This window comes from Trichoplax adhaerens, genomic scaffold, assembly GCF_000150275.1.
Source record: "Trichoplax adhaerens TRIADscaffold_3 genomic scaffold, whole genome shotgun sequence".
NCBI classification, from domain to species: domain Eukaryota; kingdom Metazoa; phylum Placozoa; class Uniplacotomia; order Trichoplacea; family Trichoplacidae; genus Trichoplax; species Trichoplax adhaerens.
Genome location: NW_002060945.1, coordinates 1,755,073 through 1,778,973, shown reverse-complemented (window position 1 = coordinate 1,778,973; position 23,901 = coordinate 1,755,073). Strand labels below are relative to the sequence as shown.

General features: G+C 35.8%; 5 protein-coding genes across 5 annotated transcripts; 2 read left to right on the top strand and 3 right to left on the bottom strand.

The window, feature by feature from the left end:
* Positions 1-884: 884 nt before the first annotated feature.
* Positions 885-2,384, bottom strand: TRIADDRAFT_22450 (uncharacterized protein; the record flags this gene model as incomplete). Its single annotated transcript, XM_002110294.1, has 1 exon — positions 885-2,384. The coding sequence occupies one exon, from the start codon at positions 2,382-2,384 to the stop codon at positions 885-887; it is 1,500 nt and encodes a 499-aa protein (XP_002110330.1).
* Positions 2,385-5,911: 3,527 nt separating this feature from the next.
* On the top strand, positions 5,912-9,478 carry TRIADDRAFT_37330 (uncharacterized protein). Its single transcript, XM_002110825.1, has 16 exons — positions 5,912-5,987; positions 6,158-6,281; positions 6,368-6,431; positions 6,508-6,562; positions 6,663-6,740; positions 6,843-6,946; positions 7,015-7,048; positions 7,147-7,213; positions 7,290-7,400; positions 7,475-7,758; positions 7,836-7,917; positions 8,014-8,125; positions 8,217-8,330; positions 8,417-8,594; positions 8,668-8,764; positions 8,880-9,478. Exons 1-16 carry the CDS (start codon positions 5,927-5,929, stop codon positions 8,998-9,000), a joined length of 1,686 nt encoding a protein of 561 aa, XP_002110861.1. The 5' UTR covers positions 5,912-5,926; the 3' UTR covers positions 9,001-9,478.
* A 773-nt stretch (positions 9,479-10,251) lies between these two features.
* Positions 10,252-14,096, bottom strand: TRIADDRAFT_37327 (uncharacterized protein; the record flags this gene model as incomplete). The annotated part of the gene is made up of 8 exons (XM_002110293.1): positions 13,998-14,096; positions 12,647-12,718; positions 11,874-12,031; positions 11,519-11,672; positions 11,163-11,274; positions 10,717-10,810; positions 10,419-10,457; positions 10,252-10,329 (listed from the first exon to the last, which is right to left on the bottom strand). Exons 1-8 carry the CDS (start codon positions 14,032-14,034, stop codon positions 10,252-10,254), a joined length of 744 nt encoding a protein of 247 aa, XP_002110329.1. The 5' UTR covers positions 14,035-14,096.
* A 2,167-nt stretch (positions 14,097-16,263) lies between these two features.
* Positions 16,264-20,279, top strand: TRIADDRAFT_54211 (uncharacterized protein; the record flags this gene model as incomplete). Its single annotated transcript, XM_002110824.1, has 14 exons — positions 16,264-16,317; positions 17,938-18,003; positions 18,280-18,381; positions 18,589-18,651; positions 18,756-18,800; positions 18,887-18,987; positions 19,042-19,149; positions 19,220-19,274; positions 19,351-19,431; positions 19,521-19,580; positions 19,651-19,768; positions 19,862-19,927; positions 20,009-20,112; positions 20,247-20,279. 14 exons carry the CDS (start codon positions 16,264-16,266, stop codon positions 20,277-20,279), a joined length of 1,056 nt encoding a protein of 351 aa, XP_002110860.1.
* An 807-nt stretch (positions 20,280-21,086) lies between these two features.
* TRIADDRAFT_16229 (uncharacterized protein) lies at positions 21,087-21,731 on the bottom strand (the record flags this gene model as incomplete). Its single annotated transcript, XM_002110292.1, has 1 exon — positions 21,087-21,731. A coding segment is annotated over one exon (645 nt), but the record flags the coding sequence as incomplete, so codon positions are not given.
* Between the last annotated feature and the right edge of the window lie 2,170 nt (positions 21,732-23,901).

Genomic DNA, 23,901 nt, shown 5'->3' with positions numbered 1-23,901 from the left:
TGAGATCTGCTAAGACTAAGCTTTAACATATAACAGATATCCAAAATAATGTATACATTATGATATGGTCAGAACGAAGGTGATCGGGACAAAGTAATACGTATAGTATTCTATACAGTATAAATATTTCAGTTTTATATTATCGTACAGTATAATCAATGCATAGCGATTTATATACTATTGCGAGAAAGGAACTGTTAAAATATTTTGCATAGATATCTTGAATAATTTAATAATAATTAATACCTAATTTAAATCAGCTTAGAGTTTCTAGATGTAGGATTCAATACTACTCGTGCAATAAAGCCTAATTTTAGAGCTCTTTTACTCTTTCCAGTACGAAATAATGTATATGGAAGCTAAAGTGTTGCGATTGGTTTTACTAGCAATACTGTTCTACTGCCTATATAGTGCATACAGTCTTGCATTAACATAGCAACTTCTAGTAAAATATTAAATATTGCATAAACGTGTATATCGAATAATTAATTATAGTTAGCCATCAACCTGGAGCCCTTATACGCAATGTTTAACATTATTTTTATTGAAAAGCTCAAATATTGAAGACTATATTTCCGTATATTACCAGTGTAATATTTGGAGGGCTTTTGATAAAGTATTATCATCAATTATACTAGCTCTGAATTCGATAAAAAATAATGGTTATTAAAACATACAATACAGTCTACAACCTACAGCAGCGTCAGCTGATCGTAATCATAACAGTCTGGACTCAATTAGCTAATTAGATATATTAGTGATAGTAACTAATTAATCGGAACTACCATATATACCAGTTATAGAGAATATACCATATATACCAGTTATAGTACAACATGTAATGCTCTAACGCATAATAGTTGTACTGATAATATGTAATTAATCTATAATCTCTTCTTAATTCCGACATATACTGGGTTAGCCGGTGATAGCGTTACGCCTGCTTTCAGTTTCAAAGGAATCTCTGTTTTATCTATCGCACTAAATTCTACAGCTTTTACTACCTTTGCTAAAGCTAATTTTGCTTCAATTAAAGCTAATCTCATCCCGATACAGTTTCGAGGACCCATACCGAATGGCATATAACACGATGGATTACGAGCTTGTTTTTCTTCGGGTGTAAATCGTTCTGGTCTAAATTGCTCAGGATTAGGCCAGTAGTCTGGATCGTGATGAATACCGTAAATAGGAATTCCAACAGGTACTGATTTTAGAAGTTTAACGCCGTTAATAGTAACATCTTTGCTAACACCCCGATTAACTGCATGGGCCGGTGGATATATGCGTAGTGTTTCACTAAGAACCATGTCTAGATATTGTAACTCGGACACCGATTCGTAATCGATTACACCTTTGTCTTGATATGTTTTATCAATTTCTTTATATAACTTATCTTGTACTTCAGGATGATTTGCTAATAAGTATGTTGCATAAGTTAATGTATTAGCAGTGGTTTCATAACCGGCAATAAGGAAGATATATGCTTGACCGACGATCTCATCATCGCTCATTTTGCCATCTTCAGAAGCTTCGATCATTAACTGAAGAAGATCTCGATTGCAACGAGTTCCGTTCTTTAGGGATTCGCGACGCTCACGTATAATTCCCTTTACAGTATTGGCTATATAAGTAGTCGATTCTTGTCGCTCTCGGAAAAAAAATCGAAAGAATGGTTGAAAAGATGGTATTAAAGCTACAATGAGTTGTATTGTGGGTACGGAATTAAATATTTTGTTAGCATAGTTAATTAATTTACTTGCACGAGGATCGTTTTCAAGTTGAACTCCGAATGCTGATGCTACGATTACTTCCATAGTTAAGTTACCGTAAATAACTTTCATGTCAGCGATTTCTTCATTTTCACTAAGAGCTTCTAACTTCTCTACGCATCTGTTACACGCACTCTCGACTATATAAAAAATTTGTTTCAATTTCGATGCGCTAAATGTTGCTGTTAAGATGCTCCTGATTCGTTTCCAATCCTCACCTCTAGCAAATAGAACGCTGTGTTTGATAGGATAAGGTAAAGTCTTTGTTAATGCCACTCGATCAGGGAATTGATGGAATTCTTTGACCATAATGATTTTGAGAATATCGACATCTCCTACCCATAACGTCGGTTGTGTCCCTAAGAAAGTACCAAATACTTTTCCATACTTTCGTCGGTTATTCACCAGGCTATCATGTAAGCCCTTTCTAAATTCAGATAGATTGCCCACAATTAATGTGGGTGGAGGTCCTTTAATACCCGACTTGGAGAATAATTTCAAAGGGATGACATAGCTAGTATAGAATAGATAGACAGCACAGGTCACGGCGATAATAGCCAGTGTCCCAGTAGATACCAAGGCATTGCCATCGAAGGTTTTACTGATTTGTTCCATTTCACATCAACTAGGTGATTAAATTTGACTTTTAAGTTTCAACACTTCACATTGGTTTGAATCCAACTCGTATACAGGTGCGGTACAGTAGGTGAGTATGTTGTCAATAAATCTTATAAATATGCTGTGTCCAAGTCTATCTAAAATTTGCAGAAATTATTTGGATTGCTGTTAAGTAGTTAAGTAGTGATGTCATCCTACAGTACAATACACTGTACCGTACAGTCTGTGAGCATTTACTACTGTACTGTGCTGTACTGTACTGTACATTTATTGTAAGTGTTCCATACTGTACAGTATTCATTCAAATTAGTACAGCACTGTACTGTACGTACTACAGTACGTTCCACAAATTAGGAATTCCGTCCCATTTCCGTCACGTTCCGTTTGACCTTCTCAGCTACCTTATTAGGAGGAACATGATCCTATACTGTAGGCTATAAGCCGTTTTACTGGTGGATTGTACTTGTACTTATTTGTACTACAGTATTTCAATAAGGAACTACTAAATATGAGATATCTTAAATAATTTCAATTGCCTACAATACTTTTAAATCAGGTTAATAGATGTAGAATTCAAAACTGCTTGTGCTATAAAGCCTAATAGAGCCTTTTTTACTCTTCTAGTACAGTATACAGGGCTCTAAACAATGATATTGTATATCTCATTCGGATACAGTTTCGACGACCCATACCGAATGGCATATAACACGATGGATTGCGAGCCTGTTTTTCTTCGGGTGTAAATTGTTTTAGTCTAAATTGCTCAGGATTAGGCCAGCAGTCTGGATCGTGATGAATACTATGAATAGGAATTAACTGCATATGTAGGTGGATACATTCGTATCGCTTCACTAAGATCCATATCTAGATATTGTCATTCGGAGACCGATTCATAATCAATGACGCCTTTGTCTTGATAAGTTTTATCAATTTCTTGATATAATATAATTTTTTTTATATTTAATGGATTTAATCTAGCACTTGTGTACTGATTTCCTGTTGTCTGACTTTATGATTTTTGAATAATGCTCTACAGTCGGACAGATACACGTACTCGTTACCGACGCCTGGCGGACGTGATGCCGCTACAGTACATAGTACAGTACATCACAGTCGCCCTTAGGTTGGTTTTACAGTACAGTTTCAGTGATTTCCTGTTGTCTTACTTTATGATTTTGAATACTGTATGGAGCAATTACATACAGTACAGTATACTTTACAGTACAGCATACTGTACTGTAAAGTATTATATACAGTACAGTACACTGTATACAGTACAGTATACTGTACACTGTACAGTGTACAGTACGACTGTACAGTACTGTACTGACTGTATCACCCACAGTACAGTGTACAGTCCAGTCCGCTACAGTACGTATCCTAACCCTACAATACACTGTACTGTATAGCACAATGATTGATCAAGATGAGGACTAGAAGCGGTCCTGCGGGCTGGAGAAGCATAAAGTAGCGCCTGGATCCTTCAAATCGACAAGTCCTGGTAGCGACTGATTGCTTAGCTTGCAGCTTCTTTCTCTCTCTTATAAACCGAAAATTAATGAAATAAACGGGTGAAGATTGGCAGGACATGATCACCCCTTTACCATCATTGTAAGATTGAATAGAAATGGGACTAGTAGTCATTGAAATTATGCGTCTTCATCTTTCTTTGTCGTCCAATCCATCGGGACAGTCATGATCCAAGCAGTCTTCTACTGTAGTCATCGATGCATGATCGCATGGCTCGAGAGGCAATAGGAATGCCCGAAATCTTCTGCAGACTTGCTTGCGATATCATCGATTGATCATCCCAACTAGCTCGAGAGTATTATCGTGTTGATTGATTCAATAGGAAGTCGATAGGATCGATCGCTACACGCTATTGCAAATCAGCGTGGTATCCAGTTGAATGTAATACCATCATAATGCCATATTTGCAAAGCATAGGCTGATCCTCTTTTCTTGGCATCATACAATTTACTGTAGGAGAATGTTATTGCTGTATTGGTCGGAAATCTTTGTTATTCTACATCTACCTATTGGATTATTGATGATGATGTACCGTTGCTTGTTACGTAGAATAACCAGGGACAATGTTATGTTAGAATAGGATTGAAATAGGCTGCCAATGCATCACGTTATCTTATCAATGACAAACTAGACTAGTTTATTAGTACTGTAATGGTGTACTAAATTGTAATAATCGCTTTTATTTGCTCAATAACAGCTAGGACAAGTGTTATACGTATTCGACCATCCTTACTGTGACATCTTCAAAAATCCACTGACAACCCTGCTAAAGACGATCATTATGATGGATGTTGATCACAAAAACACCGACGATAAGACGACGAAAGAATTAAATGTCGATGAAAAGATATTATCGGGTATCTTACTCTTTCTCAAGAGAAATAAATTAATTGTAAGTTGTATTGTAGAGCCATTTATTCCATTTTACAACATTATACATATGTTGATAATCGCCAATAGTATAAAAAGTTCATTGCCGTTATATAATACAGCTATAAGCTCATACCAATCGACGTATATCAAGGTATTTCCTTGCCATTAATTCCTACTAAAGATTCTTCTTCAATCTTGAATCATTTCATTACATATTGGATTAGAATTAAATTGTGCAACTCCAGTAATCATAACATATTGTACAATAAATCGACTAGAATTTTACATTTCAGCTTGTTTATGCATTATCTTCCAACGTCTGTAACCTTAATTAACATTTATCCTACTATACTCGCTTTTATAATACTAATAATATAGCACTATGAAAAGAAGCAAATCAATATTTGAAGTACGCATTTTGCGGTGATAGACATCAACTCCAGAAAACCCTAATGCAACTGTTATTTTACATAATTAGGAAACAGAACGCGCATTCTACGAAGAATTGCGAAAGGATAATCAATCGTTAAATGCCAAAGCACTATTAGACTCAAAATCAAACGATAAAGAGACCGACTTGGCCAACTTACTAGCAACTTATAACAGGTAAAAAATTATCTTAGCTGAATACAGTTTGTTAGCATGAAAGATAGCTTCACTACAGTACTATACTAACCGATTAATTCTTCTTAAAAATATCTTTTGATTATGCATGAAAATGCTTCAGTCTACCTTCATTCAATTTAGCCAACGCAGTTTTATCAATGCTAAAGGCCTAAATATCTTTACTTATTTATTGCAGTGATGCTAATCCAGAGAATTATGCTGGATTTTATGAGAGGTCAGTGAAACAAATCTTGAACTAGAATGAAATCTGATAAATTTTTTACCGAACCTTTATTCCATGGACACTCTTCTTACTGTATCTAATGTAATGTTGGGCTACTGGTTTCTTTTATTTAGCTTGCAAGATTTTGTTTACAATTCCTTGGATCCTTATAAGGTTCCCATAAGAGTGTACCAAATCAAATTATTGCGATACCCATCTTTACATAAATTTCATAACTTCCATTGAAAGTCATATAGCATATATTTACAAGATTATTTACTTGTCATAGTATGAATTAGCTCAGGTCATGTTCCCGATGTTTGTCCACCTGTATCTGGAAATAATTTACAAAGACCGTCAAAATTTAGGTGAGAAATGATACTAATGTTGGACTAAATTGAACAACGTTCACTTTGTAACCATGTAGTATTGTGTATAACTCCGTTACTGTAGAATACTATAAATGATTTGATATACTTTTACGAATTGAAACTTAATTCTTATGCTTGTGCTGGACGAATTTCTATTCACATTTTAGCGCGCACCTTTCTAAAGAAGTTCGGACCTACTCAAGAAGATTACTATCAAGAAGATATAAACCGATTAAAGACTATTAATAGTAAAGAAGACATGCTAAAAAATGAAGTAATCAAAGATTTTAGGTAATATCTCGTCACTGAAAATATTTTTTGGGAATTACTGGATAGTTCAAAGTTAAATGTCAATATATTCACGCTATGATTTGTAGAACGTCCGATTTTGTTGTTAAAATGTCAAGAGATTCCAATCAAAAACTAAAAGACTTTTTAATGGTATTGATTGACCTTTTTCCCATTCGCTTTACGATTATCCAGGCTTATATAATTATCATTTTTTCTATACCTTTAGGAGAATAAACTTACTTTACTGTCAAATATTATCAATCAATCCTTATATATAGAAGGTAATGATTTGTTAGCATACCGTGTCATAAATATCCAAATATAACACGTAATATCTATCAATTACATTGAACATCATGCACTATTTGGCCTTACCATTAGTGGTTAGTGGATACCCTAGGCAGAAATCCCAAATTGCTCAGACGGCAGGCGCCCTGACAGGAGAAGTTCGCAATAATGGTTAGACTATGTTGCTTATAGCATTTACAACTCTGTAATATCCTTGGAGTAAACTTTTTTATAGTCAAACAAACATCTAACGTATCTTAAAATACTTTACAGCAAACAAGGCAAAGGTTCTATTTGGGATTCCGAAGGAATTAGATATTTCTACAATGTTAGATATTGAAAATGATAGCGAAGAAGATGACGATAAACGACCAAAGGTAAAATGGAACTGTTTTCGATTATTTGGACATCGATTGTAACACTTGCAAAACTTCAACATTTTCAGAAGAAAAAGCTGAAAAAAGATTCCGGCTCGGCTGGTAAATCTAATAACTTTATCCTTCAATGTATTAATGGTCTTGCTTAACGATTTCATGTATGTGAGGTAATATATTATTTAATTTTCGACTCTTACCAGCAAAGCGGAAAAAAGTTAGTAACAATCCTAATGCGCCTCCTGCTGATCGCGTTCCTTTCCCTGAAATGTAGGTCTAAATCTATATTAGTTCTTAATTATTACTACAGCTTTGCTCAAGCAGCGTATGTTTACCTTTTGATTAGGAAAGAATCTGATATCACTTCACGTGAAGGAGCGGTAAAGGAAATGCTAGACAGAACCCATTTGAAATCGCCTTCAATATGCTTTTTTACTGTCTTTAGAGCCTCGAAGGGGTAACTTTCTAGAGGATAACACCTTATAAAAGTGCTTTCCATTGGCTTGACTGTAAATTCTTTCTTAAATATAGTCTCACTTGTGCAACACTTTCCGAAGATTCTACTCGCCTCTGTCTTGCATATGAGGATTGTTCGGTTCAAATCAGAAGCATTAGTCGTAAGAAACTTAGGCCGGTAAAATCAGCTGCAGATCTAGCATCAGTCAACAAGGAAGCAGAAGATGTTATGGAAAGAATAATGGATGATAAAGCTGCTACGGACACACGCAAGTTTATCGGCCATAGTGGCCCAGTGTATGCAGTTAGCATAAATCCTGAAGGGACTTTCTTACTTTCAGCTTCTGAAGATGGAACAAGTAAATACGTTCATAAATTATTTATACAGTTTTTAGTATGGTTGTAAAAAATGTCAACGAATGTTCCTCTTTTATAGTTCGTCTTTGGAGCTTACACACATTCACATGCATCGTCTGCTTTAAAGGGCACAGTTATCCTGTTTGGGATGTAAAATTCAGGTATTATTCTTGATCGAATTTTAACATATCCAACGTTATTGTGCTTAAATTTATGTGTCGACAAGGTAGTAATGCTTCGCAATTGAATTTGTGCAGTCCACGCGGCTATTATTTCGTTTCTGGATCTCATGACCGAACGGCCCGCCTATGGACTACCGACAGTATACAGCCTTTGCGCGTATTTGTTGGACACTTATCCGATGTCGATGTAAATCAAATTAATCTATTTACTGGTTAATAATTTATCGAAAGGACTAACATTGCTTTAATATGCTCGTGATTAATTTCGGTTGTATTAGTGTGTCCAATTTCATCCAAACTGTAATTATATCGCGACTGGCTCGAGTGATCGCTCTTGTAGACTTTGGGATATCCCTACTGGGAAATGTGTAAGATTGTTTACGGGCCATAAGGTATGACAACTATGACCATTAATCTTTAATCGGTCCAAAAGTAAAGAAAGATCTGTCATTTGTAATCTATTGATCTATTAATATAGGCCACGGTCAACTGTCTCACGTTCTCAATCGATGGTCGTTACATGATTTCTGGCGGATTCGATAAATTTATATTTATTTGGGATTTGCGAAGTGGAACTGTTGTAAATCATCTGAATGGTCATTTTGGAGCTATTTATTCTGTCGTTCTTAACAGGGACGGCAATATCCTTGCATCAGGTATACATTTTATTGCAATTACGGCTCACAGAAAAGACTTTTGTCTAATATAATATAATCATTGATGACACAGGCGGAGAAGATTACTCTATTAGACTTTGGAATCTTAAGAAAATTATTAGCAAGCACGAAGAGATGGTTAATATAGAAATTAATGAAGACAAGCCAAAGTATGTAAAAGAATTTAATAATAAACTGTATCGTCGATGATAATAAGTAAGCTGCATTACCTTAATTAAACAATTTTTTCTCATGTATATATACATCATATGATTGTTTATTTAGGTCTGAACCTGAAAATTATTTGATTGATTCTTACATGACCAAGCAAACACCCGTATGTGCTGTACACTTTACTAGGCAAAATTTATTAATCGGCGTCGGTGCTTTTAAATCAGACGACTAAAAATGAACCCATGATGTTGATGTCCTTTATTACAAACCCTTTTGTTGTATGTAAATACCTCTCTACCTCTATTAAAGTCTTGAGCCTAAGTATACTCGTAGGTAATGGAAATACTAAAAACTAATGTATCTCTGCATATTCAAGTTTGCAGTTTGTATGTTGATGACAGAATTTTAACTGATCTATTCGTAAGTTACTTGTGTAGTGAGCTTGTTGCACCTTACACTACATAAGATTAAATAAGAGATTGACCATACTTCGACTGGATATGGTAACTTTTTTGTATAGTTAAAGTAAACCGTAGCGGTAATTATAGCTCAATGCATTACGCTCTGTGCAGTATGATACTGCATGATTATTGTGAAATTGAGAAACAAGTACAATAGCAATATTTACCACTTTACGATGTACTCTTCGTATTCAACCCAGTACAGTAGTGACTGACTTAGAACTGAATATCCTTGCGAGTATATTTTGGCGTTAAATAAATGTTTGTATATAAGTAATGCAGAAGTATAGAATTTAGCAAATTGATGATGTACTTATCGAAGCAAGACGGCGTTGTTTGGGTTTGAAGGCTTTATTAATTGTTACGAAAGCTAAGAATTAGTGCTATGGAAATACAATGGAAGACGTAACTATTACACATTGTTTCAACATAAAAATCAATTACATAAATATTATAACTGTTGAATTGCGATATTATTTTCAAGCTATACAGCAAAGTTGAAAGTTTTACAGTACAGTACATAACTTGGAAGTGTGGATCATATGTACGACAATGTCAAGGATCGTATAACCAACTAGTCACAAATACAATCTACTGAGGAGCGGAGAATCCAATTGCTAATACAAGCAAAGATTTAACAGGAGGACAATAACTTGTAAAATAGCCAAAGGATCGAGTTGCATGCATTGAAACATACAACTATATTGACGTTATGTGAGACAGTATGATTAATATGTGTATACGTCCCTGGATAGTTTAAATGTAAAGTACGATCGGACTTTACTAATACATACATTTTGCTGTCATAGGTAGTTTTACTCGAATCATTTAGAAATACCGGATATACGTAAACTTCAGAATAATATAAGCTTGAACAGTTTATCTGTTAGAGCCACGCTTACGTTCATGAGAATCTTTACACTTAGGGCAATACCTGTAACGAAAAATAATCACATTGAAGGTAAAAAGAAAGAAAAGCTAATTACTACAACCTAGGAATGAATACACGTAAGCGCAGAATTCTATATCAAGCAGTACCATTTTCCCTTCGGTTTACTATTTAGACCAACGCACTGAAAATGAAACCATTCAATTGGACACTGCAACAAAAGTACACAGTTTTAATATTTAGTGAAAAAAAACAAAGTATGACAAAATAACGTGTACACGGTCTATAATTAAGACTTACGTCGTCGTTATCGCAGCCAATCATTTCGCCGAAAGAAACCTATCCAAATGCAATAAACAACCCAAAGGTTATGACTTGTACAAAGTACGGACATATCAACAAATTCATATATTACAAAGATCGTAGTTCAATAGACTCCTATCTTTCATCTGTAAAATTACCATTTTGCTAAATAGGTTTTTATACTGTCAGTATTATTTCAGTTACTACCAGCCTATTACTACTTGGTTAGACTTCAACTGCTGATCACAAAAATTAATCTAACTATGGGTAATATAGGTAACATCTATCCATTTACCTGGCCACATAGACAATATGTTGGTTCATCGGGATCAATTGGCAGGTCTTCAGAAACAGGGGAACTTGGTTTCGTTCTATGAAAACAAGATAAACTTTAATTGCGAACTTTGAGATCAACCATTAAGAGCAAACTAATGATTTAGTCGTAATATCGACAGCCCAATAAAAAATATTACAGACTACTCGAAAGACTTTTCATTATGTCAATAGTAACCCAAGCTACGAAAGTTATTTAAATTTTGTTGGTATAGCATGTCCGTTAGCAGTTTGGCATGCTATGAGCAATTAATTTGTTACAGTTGCCCTTGATATTAATGTACAGTCACTATATGTAAAATTATGTGGTAGACTTATTTATTGTTCGTTTAACGCTATCACGACTAAGCACTGTATAGTCTCGGCATATTGTGAGAGGGTACCTTGAAGTTGATATTAAATGCTTACTTTCTAGTCCGTGGTTTTTTCTTGGGTGGTTTTTCGTTAGAAGTTTCACTAGAAGCATTAGCTGTATTCGCGTTGCCAGAATTTTCTTGGCTACTTCTAGTACGACGATGACCTATATCATAAAATATTATACATGTCTATGTTTAAGAACAGGATCAAAACTTCATAACATTAACGCAGCATAATTAGGAGTATAATGTCTGACGTACGTTTTCCCGGATGTTTGCTGACACTTTCATTTGGTGTAGCTATAACAAGCTGATCTGGAAGTAAAAGTCACATCATAAGCTTAAAATGAAATTGGGTATCGTAGTGAGTTCATCCGTCTTGACAATAACTATCCATACAAACAAGACTTTCAACAGTTGAAAATTTGCAATTTTTGACAATGATTTCATAACTACCGTGGAATTCCCCAGGAGAGCCATCATTAAGGGGAGAACCAGCATCTTCACTGGAAGCTTCAACATTTTCTACATCTAATTCTAATTGTCGATTACGATTTTCAACCTATAGTTGGCATAGATTATAAAGCAAAATAATCAATTAAATTTCACAATAACTTTAACATAACATTTCAATAAAACATAGAACGCATGTTGGTCGATTTAGCTCTTAATGAGAATTATAAAATCTTTAGTTATGAAGAATAAATTATTGGCTATATAATATATGTCAAATAAATTAGCGATACAGTAACGAATATCTCACCAGGTCAACCATTTGTGATATATTTTCTAATTTCTCATCTCCAAATTCTTGAGTTTCAATCAAGCAACGTTGCATCCGTAGAAAGTATTTTCGTCGTCGATTTTTGTCATTTTCAAGTAAGAAATTCTCATTCAAACGTTGTAGGTTGTTTAAAACACCTGTAAAATGATGGGTTAATTTTTTGAGTGAGTGAATCTGAATAGTGTAGTTAGGCTTCCCTACAGTTTATGTATTGAATATTTTCATACGATATTTTCAAACATACTTTATAACAGCATTAGGTAACTCGCTAAGAAATACAGGAATAGACTCGTAGGGGTACTAAGTTAACGATTAGTCCTACAAATAGTTGTAGCTATGCCTGACTATTTGCAATTTTGGCACTGTTGGATAAATTGGGTGCGTCGGGGTTCAGGTGTAAACGTAAAGTACACTTCTTGGATCATGTCAAAAAGAAGGAATTGATTGCTACGATGGATCACATAAATTAGTTACATTATTTCCAATTACAGTAGTGGAATACTTTTTGCAGCCTTTTAAGTACCAAAACATTACCAAACTAATTTAAATGACGGCCATTAATACAAGATCATTGTTTCCTATTTTACATTCAAATTAGGAATAACGTTGATATCAATGCAATGGCACTATGGAAAGCCTAAAATAATCCTGTCTGCAGTGGCAGTGAATTACTGCAGTACATATTTTCATGCCGTTTTTATCTTCTACTGTAAGGCAGCTTATACCAAAAATTGAATCTAAAAGGTACTTACTCTGAAATCGGCTATCGATATCACGAAGTCGAGATATATTACGCTGTACCTCGTCGGGAAGATTCTCGATGGCTAGAAAAAAAGACAATAGAAACAACAAAGTCAGCTGGCAAAGCAGGAAATGCATTGGTAAAGAATATTTAACACACTCATTTTCAAGTGTAATAAAATTTGTGTTAATTTTCATCAGTCTCTATCACCAATAATCATTTTAATTGGTAGAAATGAAGGCAAAGCTAGTACAGGCATACATCAGTAACACCTTTCCCTCCTTACTTGTGTAAGCGACTGATCGTCTATTGCAATCTTTTTGTTGTTGTTTTTTTACAGTTAATACAAGCAAAGCGGAAGAGAGAGAAAAAGAAGTAAAATAGACAAGATGCACCATCTATAAGGCCATAGCATAACAATTCAATTGCACTTTACTACGTATAGAGTAAAGAAACATGAATTACTGCTACTTTTACAAGGAAATGAACTCTTTGAATAGCCCCATTGTAACAAGTTCCAATATTGGACCGAGATGAGAATATTGTCGAAGAAGGTTGCCACTAGGTGGAGGACTATCATGGAATTGTCAATTTTACGACACGTAAAGAATGATGAATCCACTCCTCTTTGAGAAGAAAATGCAGGATTGATTGGATTGAATGGCCATATTGGAGCAAAATAACAAGCTTCTACTGGGCTTGCATGGGAATCTTGTCGGAGAAGAAGATTCACACTAGGTATACGACTACCATCAACAAAATCGCCATACAACAGTCTCTTCCATCTTACTAGCTCCCCCCGTAAAGTAACATAAATTCCCTCCTTTTTTACAAGTAAATGAAGGACTAATCGGATTGAATGGGCCATCTTGGAAGAAAAGAACAAGTTACTATACCCTTGGCCTAAGAAGAGAATAGTATAGAAGAAGTTGACATGAGGTAGAGGACTTTGTTGTTGACTGCTGTCCTAAACTACTATCATTTCATGGCTACGACGGTACTGACTTGAGCGTCCACTACCTTGCCTTTGGATACCTGTACAAGGAGTAGAAAAGGACAACTTGATCCAATCAAGGGTTAAGAATATCTCTACAATTAGGTGATATTGCATTGAGGGGAAAAAAAAATAGCCATCGACAAGGACTTGTAGACGAAGGAGAGTATGGAAGGTATCCATAGACACCAAGTATTTGCGCGATTACTGAGATTTGGGTATAGAAATAGACCGTAGATCCGCCGTTGACATGATATTCTATGCGACAATACAGTCTAGGGTTGGAGAGGTAGCATACAAAATGGCAATTCTTGCCATTCCAACGGGTTCTATCTGCTTCATTATTGATACCAACAAGTTGACATACCTTCTAAATAGTTGTCGACATAAATTGCAGCACACATACTACTGAACCATGATCGCCACCAGCACTTGCAACAGGAGCTGGCCAGCCAATTTCAACACCACAGCAAAATCGATAATGGAGATCCAAAGGAATATTGAGCTAAAGCGTCCGTCAGCGGATCCCGTTGAATCCCAAGAAGCCAAGGGAGCTGTGCGCATGTCCATGTCATGGTGTGCAATGGTGCATGCGCACCATCTCCCATCGATCATAGAGATCCAAAGGAATATTGGGCTGAAGCGTCCGTCAGCGGATCCCGTTGAATCCCAAGAAGCCAAGGGAGCTTTGCGCATGTCCATGTCGTGGTGCATGCGCACCATCTCCCATTGAGCATGGAGATCCAAAGGAATATTGAGCTAAAGCGTCCGTCAGCGGATCCCGTTGAATCCCAAGAAACCAAGGGAGCTGTGCGCATGTCCAGGTCATGGTGTGCAATGGTGCATGCGCACCATTTCCCATTGATCATGGAGATCCAAAGGAATATTAGGCTAAAGCGTTCGTCAGCGGATCCCGTTGAATCCCAAGAAGCCAAGGAAGCTGTGCGCATGTCCATGCCATGGTCTACGCATGCACCATCTCCCATTGATCATGGAGATCCAAAGGAATATTGAGCTTAAGCGTCCGTCAGTGGGTCCCATTGAATCCCAAGAAGCCGAGAGAGCTTTGCGCATGTCCATGCCATGGTGTGCAATGGTGCATGCACACGGTAGAGTACGGACTGTACAGTACAGTAGTCCAATCGAGGAGTCGAACGGGAAGAGGTCGACGATTTTTGCGGGTGGGTCATTTCACTCTTGTCGTCTATCTGTATGGTACGCTATACTGTACTACCTGTCCCATTTCCTGGGTTGATTTCTACAGTACTGTACACTGTAAAGAAAATGACCAGTGGCAGTGAGGCAGGTAATGGCTGCTCAAGTCCAGAGTTCAAGCAGTCTCTCGCATTTCTTTCTTTCTTTCTTTTCCCCCTAGCTAACTAGGAATAAAGCTTTCCTTATTCCCCTTTTACTTCCAGTCAATTGTATATTGACTGGAGTAGCACATACTACTCGAATGGCAAAGAAGACTACAGTACAAAATCGAGCGAGCAAGAAGCGATACATTCACATTTGGATGGCTAGCGTGGATAGTATAGTGCACCATTGCAGATCGACGATACACTTGAACGGACTTGTCAACAGTCGATCTGCGCATTTTTACTACAGTCAATGACCATTTCCGGTCTTTCTCTTTTATGAAGTGTCGTAGTCCCTACTACAGGACTCAGAGTAAATAAGAAAATAAAGATATCTACAGTAAGACATGAAGGACAGCATGAGAAGACAGAGAGAACGATAAGAAAGTAGAAACAGTGCATAGATGCACTACAGTACAATAGCTTGCAATGAAAACAAGAGTATTCAAATCCATAATCCAATCGTTTTTTCCACTCCCTTTTTTTCTACAGTCTCTGGCTAGTTCAAGACTGCTATTATACAGTACACTGAGTCGACACTGAGTAAATCTGTATAGTGTCCGAGATTTCTCTAACACTAATAGTATTAGTTTTAGAAGTTCCTGATCGAACTAGGACAGTCTATGGTCAAGAATTTCATGTGGGCCTGTCTGTCTGGTCTGTTAATCTTGACCTCCTTAGCTGATTACCGACCGTAGCAGGAGTAAAAGAGACGACCGGAAATGGTCATTTTCAAAGTGAGAAGCGGACTTACTGGTCATTTCAATCATTATACCGTATGTCTGCAAGCATACACTCAAAAATAGACCTGCCCACCCTTGTTATCCAAAATTAACTTAACCTGAATGAGCTGCCATGTTGGTTCTTGCCTTGAATGAACAAAATGTTGACTGTCCGTCTATAAATACATACTCAAACACTATCTGTCAAAGCACTTTTTTGACCTTAACACTGCACATTGTACAATGGCATACTGTAGTTCGGATTTCACGACCCTTCCCAATCCAAGGTCCGTCTATAGTCCGTCTGATACAGTCGGTCGAACCTTCACTACGCAAGTGCGCCAGTAAAATTCGATCCGTCAGTCAATGGACCATGTGGGGGATAGTCGGAGTCGATCGAAACTGTCACTCCGATCTTCATTTTAACCTTGCTACTAGAGGGAAAACGCCATTGCTACTGATCAAAATCGCATTCAGTTACGATCATCAGTGAATCCGATAGACTATCACACTTGCAATCCATACAAGCCAATATCAACCACTATCAATCATCATGGCAGAAGCTGAGCCAAGCGAGTTAGAATTGAAAATTATCAAACAAATTGAGGTAATGTCGTTGTTGCTGACAAGCTGATGCAATATTCCTTCTTGTCATTGGATTGTTGCGTCGATACCTACATCATCGAATAGTTTCTATGTTGGCTACTATACTGATAGTTGAAACTCAATATACTTGAAGAGTATAACTGGGACTGCAGTATTGATGAACTTTAACAAGTCTACGATTACCATGATAGACTGTCTGTATTGCAACCTTTCTGTAGTACAGGCGGTCATTAAATTTAGCCTGTAAGAAGGCTTGCAATAGGCCCTACCAATCTCCTCCTCTTCGTCATGCGTTGGATAGCGAGCTCCTATACTCCTTTGGTATCAAATAATGGATAACACTTTGAATGGACACTGCACAGTGTGCAGTATCCTCCACGATTGCAGAGGCCAAGCAGTACTAGCTTTCCTATCCATTTCCTGAAGTAGCACGAACAAAGTTACTTTTGATGTTGAATACTGTGGTATAGTATATCTCAATAGTTCATAGAACACTTTGCATGGACAATGTGCCGCCGTACCAGTGTCGAGGCAAAGCAGTACTAGCTTTTATTTAGCCTCAACTTATGGAAATAGTACCAAAAACATATTGACTGCAAACAGAATCCTGTAGATAGAATCTAATACGACTACATGGATAATATCAGCACTAGCTTGGAGCCTCAACTTACGGAAATACTACCGTACCAAAAACATATTGACTACAAACAGAATCCTGTAGATAGAATCTAATACGACTACATGGATAATATCAGTACTAGCTTTGGGCCTCAACTTATGGAAATAGTACCAAAAACAGATTGACTGCAAATAGAATCCTGCAGATAGAATCTAATACGATTACGTGGATAATATCTGGCCTACATAATCCATCATCGCCTTTTTGATTCTCGTATAGGTGTAATAACTGCGCTAATTGAATCCGTTACAAGCACTTGATAATGAATCAATTATCCTTTATACAGCTCGTCTCTTTAGTCACTTTAATATTCCCTCATAGCAATGAACGTACAATATCATCACATGTATACTCATATAGTGAGCTGAATTGCGATGATGTGCTTTTAGTATTATTATAAAACTCATCAGGCCCGTTAACAATCGAATATATCCATTTCATTAAACCTTCTATTATATGTAATACTAAAACAAGTGCTAATTGCTTATTGCTCTTCCTATGCAGTTCTACTTTGGTGACCATAACTTACCAAGGGATCGTTTCCTGCAGGAGAAGATCGTTGAAAATAATGGCTGTATCTTTTACATACTCATGTACATGCTGTTTTGATATTGCAATTTACAAATAATCACTTGTATGATCAATATAGTCATGATATAATTATGGATTACCATCGCTAAGCAATAATAGAGCCAAATGTATTAATTGGATGTAATTATGGAAAAATCCTCCGCTATTGATACACCTTAACAGAATGACTATGCACGTATATAGGGATACCATTGTCAGTATTAATGACTTTCAACAGGTTAAAGGTAATTTGTAAATTGAAATCTTTTGATATGCCAAAAGCTTATTAACAAGGATATACCGCGTCGAGTAAACTATCATATGAATGATATTATGACTAATGCAATATACCACTGTAACTTTAACATTTAGTCATTATCCACGGATACAGATGTCATTATGGCAGCTTTGAAGAAATCAACAAACAATGTCGTCGAGGTATAAGAAAATTGTGGTTCTAGGCAAATTATAGCTATTATATATAATTATCCATGAATGAATGACATACCAATAGGACTTGCTTATGTGAATATTATACTTACTACAGTCGGCAGTCCTCAGATTTAAATGGAACTTCTGTCGTGATACTTTCTATTCAAACTTATACCTTTCCAATACCGGATAAATTGGACATACGATTAATCTGTTGTAGTTTTAACATTTCTATGTAGCTACCGTGCGTGTAATTGATAACACATCGATCACTGTTAACAGATAAGTGAAGATGGGCAGAGTCTTCAACGTAGTGCCGCTAACCCAATTGAAATTGTAACTGAAGACAAACGGGTGGATATGAAAAGTCGTACTGTATACGTGGTCAGTATTATGATGCGTGGAATAAATTAACTTGTGACTTTTACAACCTACTTAGGTAGTAACATATACAATTATCATTTCTGTAAAGATTACATTGTATTCGTTCTCCAGTCATGTTGTACAATATGGGTACCGCAATGACCATAATCAAATATGGTAACCTTAAACTGGACTCAACATAATAATGCATTTTAATCAATTTTACAGAAAGGTTTTCCTCCAGAAACCTCATTAGAACAAATCGAAAATTTCATAACGACATTTGGACAAGTAAGTAGTAATACGACATTTACAAGTAGCACTACATACAATTAATCATTTATCCAATCTTCCTTAAAATTTATATCATTTTTACCTTTTTTACTTCATCTCAGGTAAATTATATTAGAATGCGAAGATACAAGGACAGGAACTTTAAGGTGTGACAACGCGTTAACTTTGATAACAGAATGTTACGGGAACTAATCTTACGAGTACTGACAATAATTTCCCTTTCATCGGATAGGGCTCAATCTTTGTTGAATTCTGCAAGCAAGAAGATGCTGTAAAATTTGTCAACGGTGAAAACATTACATTTCAAGAATCAGAGCTAGAAAGATTGTATCAGTAAGTTTGATTGATTTCTAAAAGTTACTGCTTTACGATTTACCTATTTTACAGCCCTGATGTTAATATCTGGATGCAATCATTTACTAGAAAGAACTACTACGAGAAAAAACGCAAAGAGAGAGCCGAAACGAAGCTGGCAAAGCGTCTTACTGCTGGAGGGTTAGTAGTAAAAGAGATACTAGCTGTTACTTATGTCAAATTTACACGATCTTGGAATATTCCCCGTTAGACAACAGAACAACTCTGACGATGAAGACGCAGAGAACGATGATCAAGAAGAAAAGGTAATTTCATAATGTCTTCTCATCATTGTGCAGGATGTACGCGCGAAATGATTAAAAGCTGCATTTTGCATAATAGGAAGAAGTGCCTGATTACGAAAAGGGCTGTATTATGTATTTCAAGGACGTCGGAGAACAAACATCTCGTGAAGATCTGAAGGTATGTCGTACAATGTAGCCAATGACTTGAAAGGATTTATACGCTCATTGATTGCAAATTATAATTATCTATGCATATTTTTTGCGTAGGAAATCTTTGGAGAATTTGAAAGTATTAGTTTTGTAGATTTTTCCCGAAATGATACTGAGGTAACTATGTGCGCTGATATCAATCGTTTGTTAGCATTTAATTCACCAAATGCTTTATGTAACACTTTAGGGCTACATAAGGTTCACGGAAGGTGATGGCGCCACACGTGCGATTGAAAAAGTTAAAGAAAAAAATGATGGGAAAATAGTCATTCGTGACGTTGAGTCAACCGTAAAAGTTTTAGCTGGTTAGTTAACTACATATATTTGACATTAAATATACAATAGTTCAAGCAGTTACATTTGGACAATCCTACTCACTCAGTCAATTTTTAATATAGATGATGAGGAAAAGCAATACTGGATCAAATACAATGCCGATAGAGTAAAAATGAAGGAAAAACGACGTAAGTTGTAATCATTTTCAAGACTGACGTGTCCACGAAAAGTTTATTTGCTTACAAAACCTCAATATAATTCACTGCCAGGTAAGCGAAAGGTTAATACTAGAAAGGACGGAAATAAGAAGAGGTTCGGTAAAGGCCGTGGTAAGCGTGGCCGAACAAATGATGATAATGACGATGATACTGAGGTAATAAACCCTGCATGTAAAATTTTTAAAATGTAATACAAAATACGACTTGCATATCCCAGCTGAAATATAGCAATCTATCTGAAATTACTATCTCGCTAAAAATTACCTCTTTTATTAATTTATATGTAAAGGAACCCGCTGCAAAGCAAGAAAAAACTGAATAAATCATTTTACCAACTAACACAGCTGTTTTAATCCCTTTATTTGTCCTATTGTACGTTGTAAAAACCTTAGATTAATGTATACTATTTTAAAATATTCCTTGGACGTCGAAAATAAATTGTAATCATATTGATAAAGTTAATCATTTTTCTCTTAGCTGTAGCAGATTAGGTGGTATTTAGTTTCATATTGCTACAGTTTTGCAAGACTGACTTACTGTATCGAATTGTTACTTAATTAGTTGACAACAGAAACTTGATTCTAATCAATAATTAAAACAATTTCTAAGAGTCTACAAATTATATTGCGACCAGAAAAATCTTCCGTAATCGAATCGTACACATTACACTCTTTAATATAATCATACAACATTTAAAGTTGTAATAAAACTTTTCAAGTTTATAAACTCTTCAAGCAAAAACGATCATAGAAAAAGATTAATAAACGCTGCCAAACTCATATACGAATGTATTACTTAGAAACGCATATAGCAATCATTGCTTCCATATTTCGTCGAGACTTCATAAATATCTTGCCTTGTATTCCATCAAACGAAGAAGAGATACCTGATGTTCTAGGCTTACCCAAACGCTATAAACTACGCCAATTCTCACCGTATACAAAATCAATTTTAACCGCAAGGAATCAAGGCTGCGATTGTTAACCTGAGACAGAATTATTCTCAGCCTATTCCAATACCTACGCGTATTTAAGAGGACCACCTTTGTTGATATAGCAATCTAGGTTGATTATTACATGATTTGGCATTTGCTATTTGGTTTAGATATAACTGTGTTGCAGGTTTGAGATCTCCAAACCGTTGATACCGCTTCGTTATATAGACTGCCAGTAATCACCGATTGCGGTATAGCTTCATTTTGCGCAACTTGAGGCGACTGCAAAAAGAGTGGTGGCATTTGCTTAGCCCTTTTACCTAATCTTTGGAATGGACAGACTTCAAAATGAAATATTAAATTCCATTTAACCGTAACTAGAGGGAATAACTGGCTCGATTGTTGATTGCGAGCAGCTAACCATACAATAAATGATTGGTTATGATAAATGCCGCTAAGATAGGGTTCTGAAAGGACCTCATCAATAGCATTATCATCCATTGCTGCTTCTTTGCAGTAATGGGGCAGATCCCAAGGGACGTCGATGATGAACTGATCAGAGAATTTAATTTCAAGGAGCGTACTACTCGATGTTGGACCACAAACTAGTTTTTTATTGCCATTTTTAGTAAACCAAGGTTGCTCGCCTTTATTACTGCAAATATTGATGGCATTCACTTGACCACTGCGAAGCATTGGCACTTCACGACTAGAAACACCAGATTGGCCGTAAGTATTATCAGCTAGAAATGCTGTCATCGCTTGCACCCAACCAATTGTCCATTCATCTTCTTCTGCTAAAGATGGAACCTCAACCTGACATTTTGCATAAATAGATGGAATATAAATATGTAATCCGGCAACATTTTCTGTCCACCTAATTTTGGGTTTATCGATGCCAATCTCAACGCTTGGAACACTAAGATTGCAGTCGACAATGTTAACGTTAGACAGTGTTGTCATCACGTTTTCATCCTCGATTTAACATAAACCTTTTAATATTGATATCTAACTAAAAGTACGCGATAAGACTATAAGATCAGGTCTCTTACTATTCTAATTATTAACTAAATACTTTATTTAGCTAAGAAAGATATCCAGAAAATCGATTAATAGTTAAATCATTGATTGATAAAATATAAAATTAAGATCTCTTTAGACTGTGAGAAAATAGGAAAAAATGTTGAATAACTGTAATTTATGCTAGGGGGAAAGATTAGGTGAACGTATGAGCAATTAGATCGATATTAGCAACGATAAAATGAAAAGCATTCAAGTTTACTGAAGATAATTGCTACGAAATTTCAATAACTTGATCAATTATATGTAGGAGCAAGTAAAAACCAAATACAACATCTACTTTCCCACAGCATTTCAGTGATCTTGACGATAGTATCCAAGAGCTAATAACGTATAAAGATTGCTAAATTAAAAAAATTTTATAACGAAATTAAGTCAGTAACACTCTTGCTACACTTACATGGGCTATCATGAACCTACAGCTGCGCAGGTTTTAGCATATCAAAACCATAGAGGTCAAGGTAGCAAAAGGCACATATGGGGATATTATCCTGCTGACAATTATCATCTATGGCAGACCGTATGGTATTCCTTTGATGCGAGTGATTGGTATGAAAATCTCTTACTAATCCATGTGCTAATGACTGCCAAAGATCAATGCTTTTGCGTTTGGTTAAAAAGCAAAATTGGATTTAAACTGGGAAATAAAAACGCACGGTGTATGAGGAAATAGGGATTAATCGATGCAGGATTGATTGATCTAATAGTACTGTATTAACATACCGTAGATCATTAGTAAATTCATTTTTCAATGACTAAATAGCTGAGAATGCATATAATTAGCTATCAAGAAAACAAGACTACTCTAAATATGGAGATTTAGTCAATTTTAAAACTTGACCCATCTTGACCAATAATGGCACTCAAAGTTCAGCAATCTCTACTTGCCCTGTTAATAGTCACAGCGGCATATTTATCCAATGCGAAGGTTACCATGAATATTACTATGAATCATAATGTTCCTTTGGCCAACAGAGTTACATATCATCAATATTAGCAAGCAAAGTATCATAGTTTTACTCCTAATTGATAACAGTATTTAATCTTTCTTACCTGATCGATTTTAATTCCCGGTATAATTTATTACAAATCTATCAACAAAAGCCATTATCTAGCTTTGCATTTGCACTTATTAAATCAATATTAGCCATTCCTCTGCTATTCTAGACGCAACAAACTCTTTATTGAATTTAAGTGATGTGATTAACAGTTTGCAATAATTAGGATAGCCTTGATTAATCCTGAAGCAACTTTGAATCTGCTCTCAAATCAACCAAACTTAAGCTTTATTCTGCTACACTAAGACTCTACAAACTCCATGTTGAATTTAGTTGTTTGATAACAGCTGGCAATGAGTAGTATAGCCTTGATTAATCCTGAAGTCATTTTGCATCAGCTCTCAAATTAATTTAAATTTAATCCTTATTCTGTTATATTAAAGCTCTACAAGCTCTTAGCTAAATTTTATTTAGACAGTAAAAGTTATCAATAATAACCAAAGCCTTGGTCAATCCTGAAATGGTTCTAAGTGCCCTATGCGGAAAGTAATCCTTTCACATGATAATTGTCAGCAAACGACTATTCTGCAGCGGTTTATGCTGTATCATATACTTAAAAAAATGCTTGATAACTGCCAACAGTGTTGTATTTATTCGGATATATACTGATAAATAGACTGTATAAATGATTTTAAATGCTACTTTACAAGCTAGATTTAAGACTTTATGACGCGATCGATTCAGGAATTACGAAAATGAATTATCATTAATTCGCCAGATATATGCTACAATGAAACATGTGCTCCATGGTATTGGGTCTCTATACGATTGACGTATTAGCTCTTCTTAACACAGCCATATCTTCCCGATAAAATTATTATTGCTAGAACTTATTCAGTAGCAATATAAGGAATATAACGACCAACACCTCG

What these genes read in the sequence shown, in the direction of transcription:
- TRIADDRAFT_37330 (XM_002110825.1), top strand. Translation starts at nt 5,927, where the DNA reads ATGTTCCCGATGTTTGTCCACCTGTATCTGGAAATAATTTACAAAGAC. An exon ending in AAAAGATTCCGGCTCGGCTG is followed by an intron (nt 7,049 to 7,146) that starts GTAAATCTAATA and finishes GACTCTTACCAG; the next exon opens with CAAAGCGGAAAAAAGTTAGT. An exon ending in CGCGTTCCTTTCCCTGAAAT is followed by an intron (nt 7,214 to 7,289) that starts GTAGGTCTAAAT and finishes CCTTTTGATTAG; the next exon opens with GAAAGAATCTGATATCACTT.